General features: G+C 44.0%; 1 protein-coding gene across 1 annotated transcript; it reads left to right on the top strand.

Moving 5' to 3' along the window:
- Nucleotides 1-572: 572 nt before the first annotated feature.
- On the top strand, nucleotides 573-7,431 carry arxa (aristaless related homeobox a). The gene is made up of 6 exons (XM_030123570.1): nucleotides 573-807; nucleotides 1,103-1,667; nucleotides 3,139-3,184; nucleotides 4,827-5,158; nucleotides 5,952-6,210; nucleotides 6,651-7,431. The coding sequence occupies exons 1-6, from the start codon at nucleotides 618-620 to the stop codon at nucleotides 6,666-6,668; spliced, it is 1,410 nt and encodes a 469-aa protein (XP_029979430.1). The 5' UTR covers nucleotides 573-617; the 3' UTR covers nucleotides 6,669-7,431.
- Nucleotides 7,432-7,971: the final 540 nt, after the last annotated feature.

Below are 7,971 nucleotides of genomic sequence, written 5' to 3'. Positions count from 1 at the left end.
GATGTTAATTATTCTTAAGCTTTTCTAAAATATTAGAAAAATGAAGATCAGATCCAGATGCAAAAATAACGACTGGAGGTGTTTTAGTGCGTTTTTTTTTTTTTGGAGTAAAATGCTGAGTTCATTCCACGGAGGAAAACGGCTCCATGTCAGGTTTTGCTGCCTTTCCCTCAAATTAACTTTAATCGTAAAATATATAAAGCAGCTCCGCTCCGTCTTCTCCCCACATACACACGTACGAGCCAATCAGCGCGTAAAAACAGCCTCCACGTATGCTGTGAGAGCGCACGGAAGAGAGAAGCGCCTGGCAGAGCGGAGCGCAGCGCAAAGCAGCCAAACCGCTGTCTGTCATTAGCTGAGAGTGTGACAGAAGAGCGACAGAGGGGGGAGAGAGAGAGAGAGAGAGAGAGAGAGAGAGAGAGAGAGAGAAAGAGAGAGGGGAGAGAGAGGAGAGAGAGGGAGGAGTGAACGGTCCCGGTTGAAACAGACACACCGGCCCGAGGGGAGGAAAGAAGTAGAAAAGAGCACCGGACCCCGAGAGTGAGAGAGAGCGAGAGAGGGAGAGAGTGGGAGACTGACAGGCGTTACCGACAAACGAGACCAAGCCAAGCGTCAACATGAGTGGTCAGTTTGAGGAAGACATCCACGACCGAAGCGAGAGGAAGAGCAGTAAGTCCCCGACACTGCTCTCCTCTTACTGCATAGACAGTATTCTGGGCCGCCGGAGTCCCTGTAAGGTCAGACTCATAGGGGCGCAAAGTTTGACGAGTCTACCCGGCAGAGGAGACCTGGACAAGACGGTGGACGGTAGGTTCTCCTTCCACCTCATCTGTGTGAACTGGAATTAGAAATATAGAGAGGTAGCGTGTGGTTATTTTGTGCGTAATAAGTAAGCCGGTGCGCGCAGAGTTAATGCGCCGAGTTTATTCCATGTAGCTGCAGGGTCACACCAGTGCCAAGTTGGTTTAATAAAAGTGTTTTTTTTTTATTTGTTTTTTTTTTATTAAACAGCTGACACAGGCCTGCAAGAGTATTGAAGTTTATTAAGAGGAATATTCTGGGCCTGATTTTTTTTCTCTTTCTTTGACATGTTCCTTATCAGGGCCAATGAAAGACCCCCTCTCTCTGAGCGCAGACATGCACCTGCCACCCAAACTCCGCCGGCTGTACGGACCCGGAGGGAAGTACCTTCACGACCACGCGGAAAAACTGGACAGGGATCGGCTCCTTCTGGAACAAACCAGCGACAGCCTCAAAATCAGCCAAGCGCCGCAGGTGAGCATCAGCCGCAGCAAGTCCTACAGGGAAAACGCGTCTCTGAGCCGGGGAGAGGGCGACCAGAGCCCCGGGGAGGGCTCGGAGGACGGCAGCCTGGGACTGGTGGAGCTCGGCCCGTTGAAGTTTGAGGAGGACGCGGGGAAGGAGGAGGAGAGCTGCGGGGACGCGGCCGCTCTGTCCCCGAAGGATGAGGAGAGGGAGAGCTTGAACGCCGGGGATGGGGACGTGAGGGACGGGGAGGACAGCGTGTGTCTGTCGGCGGGCAGTGACTCAGAGGAAGGGATGCTGAAAAGGAAGCAGAGAAGATACAGGACTACCTTCACCAGTTACCAGCTGGAGGAGCTGGAGAGAGCTTTCCAGAAGACACACTACCCCGACGTCTTCACCAGGTAAGAAACACTGGAATAAAAACAGTGGGGGAAATATACAAATAGAAACTGCTTACTACTATTCCTAAAATTGCGTTTATAGATCTAGTAATTTATAATAATAATAATAAAAAATAATAATTCAAATGAATACACTATTAACTACTAAATTAATAATAATTGTGATGTTTAACAAAATATCCTAATGCAGGCCTGAGCATTAAAAATATGGCTATTTAGGTCAATATGCTAAAATAAACTATATTATTTATGACATTATTATTATCATTACATCTCTATTGCTAATAAATAAAACACATTTTATTTCTTATGGGTTTTTGGTATTATATGTAGGAAAGGAAGATGCACCATGTTAAAAGAAATTCCATAAGGGTGATAATTAATATTATTTCCACCTCAATAAAAATACCCACCACCACCACCAAAAATAAATAAATAAATAAAAATAAATAAATAAAAATTTAAAAAAAAAAAAAAAAATTCCAGGTAATTTCATATGGGTGTAACTAGACACAGTGCGGATCACACCTCGTAAAAATGCCCAAATACCAAACCCGTGCCTTGCATAAGTGAACACAATGGGCCTAAGTGCCAACAGTGGGGACGTTTTTGTTACCTGTATCCGCTTCTGTAGATACATATGACAATGCTATTATTCTCAGGGGGAATAATTAACCGCTGCGGCTCCAGTTACCTGCTGGACATGATATTGAATACAGCCTTAAAAATAAATAAATAAATAAATTACACGGGGCCTAACCTCAAGCCCAAGGGCAGGTGTGCATGACGCATGCGCGCGCGCACACAGACACAAAGTGAAGCGTACACACATTTAAGTACAACACCTAAAATATTATTACTCCATTTACGATCATTTTAAAACGCAATGCATGGGTATAAATATATTTCTGCTATTTTTTCCTGATTATTAAATTCATATTAGCAAATCATAAAGGCCTCTATGGTTATGGCAGCTACATTTTCATTTTTTTCCCTCCCTTTCTCTTTTTTTATTGGGATTATTCATATATTTCCCAATCGATTTACTTTAAGGCGACTTGTAGGTCTAATTTGCACTGCAAGCCCATCTCGCAGCTGAAAGGAGCGTCAATTGCTTTGTGGCAGGCTAGTTTAGATGTCATTATTTCCACCATTATGTTGTTACAGTGACAGGCCTGGGCTAAGGAAAATCTAACAATCACTAGGCCTATTTCTACCCATCCGTGACAGGGAAAATAGAATATGGCTATGGCGTCTTTCTGCAGTTCATGCCAGTGAGAGGTAAAAAAAAAAAAAAAAATCAAGCTTATTTTGGTCGTCTATTGTTGACAGTGAACAACAGGTGGGGACAAAACAGCAATTGTGCGTTGCTTCCAAATGGTGACCTGTAACCTTGAATCTTTTCTTTTCTTTCTCTCTTGCCTTTTTTCCCCTCTTTTTCTGATTTTTTTTTTTTCTAAATTCTTTTCAGAGAAGAGCTCGCAATGCGTTTGGATCTTACCGAGGCCCGCGTTCAAGTAAGTGGTTCTATGTTTATTTTTATCTGGGGGAAAAAAAAAGAAGCCCGGACTTGTAAATCAAATAGAGAAAGGAGAAAAAACCTGCATCCTCTAATGTTTTATGTGGTCTATAAAATGTCTCTGCCACACAGTGCTGGATAATAACCGGTGATATGCGTCACTGATTGAGGATCAGCGATTACGGGCCAATTTGGGCAGTAATTTATTACAGTAAAAATGTGTTAAATGGCCCCAGTCGCTGCGCAGGAAAGGTCTTTCCTGTTATTGAATGTTATTACACGCGAATGAGGGACGTTTTAGTAGCAATTAAGCCGACGCTGGCGATTCATAAAAAGCTCACTTAGTGCAGGAGCAAACACTGTCTATATTCTTGAGATGAGATGGTGTTTGGATTCCCATCAGAGGAGACAGAGAGGGGGCGAGGCCGAGATGTGTGTTTGAGTAAAAGGATGTGTGTGTGTGTGTGAGGGAGAATACAAGGGAGGAGGAGGAAGAGGAGAAGGAGGGGGGGAGAGAGGGGAGGGATAATGCTATTTGATTTCCCATTATGTGATTGCAATAGACCTGCATTGATCCGATGCTTTGCACTTGGGAGCGAATGAGAGACCATTAAAGGTGTTTGCTACCCCCCCCCCCCTCCTCCTCGCATCCCACTCCCCTCTGCACATCCCTCCCTCCCTCCCTCCTCTCCTCCGTGCATTGAAAGCGTGGCTTGCATGTCGAAACCCCGGGCTCATAACCAGAGAGACAGTTCAAACACGGTGGAAGCTCCGGGGGTTATGGCCCACGGTAAAACAACAGATGTCTCTTTAGGGGCCGTAGGTGAACAAATCACTTAACGGGCGCCATCAGGAGGTGATAAAAACTCATAAATTCCCGAGGGGCTGTGTAATGCTAAACAGCCCTCTGGGAATAATGTGTGTGTCCGTGTGTGTGTGTGTGTGTGTGTGTGTGTGTGTGCAGTCCCTGTCGCTCAAGCTCCTCGTTCAATCACTTTCCTCATGTTGACATTTTGCTCATTGTGAGAGCCCCGTGCTTCTGCAGAGCAAACTGGGCAACAGTGGATGCGTGGGAAAGTTAAATACTCTCCGGCATGGAGTCACTTGTTCTACATCTCTTAAGAATTTAATTTAAAGCGCATTAATTGTTATTGGAGCCAGTTCAGTGGTAATTTTCTGGATCTTTTGTTAACACCGCTCTTAATTATCTCTCCCCACCCTGAAGCCCGTCTACAGCCCACAAGGACCGGGTTTAATTGGACAGAAAGGAGATTTAAGGGACCGTGAGCGACAGGGTTTACCTTGCATGTAATTACCGGTGACTTTCCGCCTATTGGCCACCACCTGAACAACTATCAGCCTCCAGTGACACAACATTCACTAGTGTATGCAAATTACTATGAAACATCCCTGTCAACAGAGGAAGTTAGAGGATAGGTTGAATTATTTGTGGTATAAAAGGGGCAATCTGCATCTCCACTGCAACATGTTTTGAATTTACAGGCTTTTTTTTTTTTTTTTTACAGACAGAAGGAATTGTGTAAAAATGTTAACATGCATGCAGCTTAGTGAACATTGTCTGTATTGAAACTACTTTTGCCTCATCTGACCTGAGTGTCATCCTGTCTGTGTGCACACAGGTGTGGTTTCAGAACCGCAGAGCCAAGTGGAGGAAGCGTGAGAAGGCCGGGGTGCAGGCCCACCCGTCAGGATTACCATTCCCAGGCCCCTTGGCAGCAGGCCACCCTCTCAGCCACTACCTGGAGGGGGGACCCTTCCCTCCTCACCCCCATCCCGCCTTGGAGTCGGCCTGGACGGCTGCTGCTGCCGCTGCTGCTGCCTTCCCGGGCCTGGCCCCTCCACCTCACAATGGCTCTGCTCCACCCCTGGCCACTCCGCTCGGCCTCGGCACTTTTCTGGGAACAGCTGCCATGTTTCGCCACCCTGCCTTCATTGGACCCACTTTTGGCAGGTACAGCAATCCATACCTACCTCCCCTGGACACTAATGTATATTCTCAAGGCTTATTCACCCCACAGTGTTATAAGCATCTATAGTACTTGCTGTATATTCCTGTATTTCACAGTGAATTACTATAATTTTGTAGACACAGAATGATGCACAATACAGCAAGAGCTCAGAGGAAAGTCCCCCATTAATGCCTGATGGTTAAATTTGTATTGTTTATCTCACAGTGTCTGATTATAAATATGTTACACTGTAAACCATTCACAGTGGTGTGTAATCACTCTGTCAAATGTCTTAATAAATTAACCAAAGGTGTGATCCTGCAAGACAAGCTGTGAGGAGGGGTGTCACTGCACACTATACGCCACAATTAGCTTCTCATTTGCTTGGCTCTAATGTATTACAGTGTTATTAACCTCCTACTGTCCATTTTCACTTAAATCAAAATGAAATAAAAAGGCATACATCCATTTAAGAGCAATTTAAGCCACATATAAATGGAAACATATCGTTAGCCTCATAGCATAATTGCCTAAGTCATATTTTTGGCCAAATTGTGATATCTGCATAACTTTACTTTCCTAACATTGTTGATTCATTGTATATAGATATCACAATTTGTCCAAAAATATGCTATGAGGCTAACGATATAGGAAGAGAGGTGCAGTTCAAATGTATAATCTTAATGAGCTGTGAGTGCGTTCTGAATGAGTCCATAGCAGGGATAGGTGATAGATGAGTAAACTCAGACATGTTTAACCTCCGCGTAGATGGTTAAGCCTCTGTTTGTCTCCCAGGCTCTTCTCCAGTATGGGTCCTCTGACCAGTGCTTCCACCGCTGCCGCTCTCCTCCGTCAGCCCGCCCCTCCCGTAGAGAACCCCTCGCACGCAGGTCCAGTCCTCCCTGACCCTTCGTCTTCTTCTTCCTCCTCCTCTTCCTCAGCTGCTGCAGACCGCAGGGCCTCAAGTATCGCCGCTTTGCGCCTCAAGGCCAAGGAACACTCGGCTCAGCTCACCCAGCTGAACATCCTGCCCACCGGAGCCACGGGGAAGGAGGTGTGCTGAACACTCAACACCAGCTAGGCCTCCCTATCCTGGGCTTATGTCCCATTCCATGACACCCCTCTCCCCACTTCCCACATCCATACCTCTGGAGGCTGATGTCCTGACGTCCCCCCCCCCTTGTTCAACCATCCCTGTTACCTCATGTTTTCCCCAACAAAATAGCACGACCAAATTGAAAAGAGCACTGGCTAACTGATGTGTGTGTTTGTGTGTGTTAGAGAAAATAGCCCATTAGTTATTGAAACATTGCTAAGTATGGACCCCCCCCCCTTTTCCTGAATTTAATGGCAGACCCATCATTTTTATATTCTCCACTGTATTAACTTTAAGAAATCGCAGATTCTGAGCTTAAAAATTCACTTTTCTAAGAATATTTTGCCAGTAAATTTAATATGAAAGCAGGTTCAATAATCATATTTATGCATACACAGATACACACACAGAGCTGAAGAACTGCAGGGGAACCCAGACTTTTAGAAAGGATTCTTCAAATGTGGACAACAGGAGTGCTCGACATTAACACTGCTTAATCTGTATGCATTGATGTGGGCTGAGCCAGTCTGCTTCAAATAAAGGCGAGTTGGAGGAGGTCCCCCCCGAACCAAAGGAAAAAAACTGTCCATAGACCTTCCGTAGCCTTCTCTACAAGCCTGACTCCTCTCCGCTTCTCGCCTGTCCACCGGTCACACTCAGCAACACCACTGACCTCTGATTTTATTTTAATCCCTTGGAGTTATTTGTTCCAATCCATTTCGTACATTTCTGTAAATTTCACTCTACTTTGATTATTACAGCAGTGGTATTTCTGCTGAGTCTGGCTTAAGGACACGTGAGCCAAGTTGAGATCTGATGACCTGACTGTGTGTGAGAAAACTGTACATACTGTGTAAAAAAAATACAACAAAAAAGGATGATTTTCAAAACAAGGTCATGTATATTTAAGGAGACCATGTTTTGATCATTTGCACTCGGTGTAGTGTTTAATGAATGTCGCCCTGTGTAGAATTTCACCTGTGTTTATGAATTATTAGGTTTTTAGATCATTATTTATGTCAAAACTTTTCCCCGATATGGAACTGAGTGAAGGACAGGTCTTTTTTTTCTTATTAAGTGATTGTAAGTTTCCTGGTTTAATAATGCTAATTTGAATAAATTACACTGGTAAAATGAGTTATCTTTTATTATTTCAATTTCCTTTAGGACTGACATAGGCCTAAACCAGGAAAAAAATAAACAATGTGAAATAGAATATTATAGAACTATTAATAAAAGGTGTTATGAAGAAATTGTGTTTTTTTGTCTTCTACATCAGAGATTAACTGCGAGAAATTCTAATAAAATTCCTCAATTTATTGGACTGTTTGTTAAATAATTATGTTTTTTTAGAGGATATTTTTTGGGGGAAAAAATATATTGGAGGTGGCAGGTTGTGCAAAATGGATGCAAGACAGATCAAAGGGATGAAAACATTTTGCAAAGAAGAGCTAATAAGAGAAAATGCATTAGGTTCCAAATGACAAATATAATCCATGGCCCTGCGTGCGTCTATCCTCTTCAGCGGAGTTGACAAAATACTGACCATATATTCATGAGCTTAATCCCCGACATGTGAAACGCGCGACAAAGGAAAGGGCTTTTCAATTAGATCGCCCACTTTATCTAGGGAGGGGTGGGGGTACTTTTGGTGGGGGGGCATTACAAAACTTCCTTTAAAACCCTTTAAAGGCGCTAAATTGGTCTTAACATCTGTAA

The sequence above is a fragment of the Sphaeramia orbicularis genome, chromosome 20 (genome assembly GCF_902148855.1).
Source record: "Sphaeramia orbicularis chromosome 20, fSphaOr1.1, whole genome shotgun sequence".
Classification (NCBI taxonomy): Eukaryota; Metazoa; Chordata; class Actinopteri; order Kurtiformes; family Apogonidae; genus Sphaeramia; species Sphaeramia orbicularis.
The sequence above is the reverse complement of the archived record's forward strand: the minus strand, read 5'-3'. Positions and strand labels throughout refer to the sequence as shown.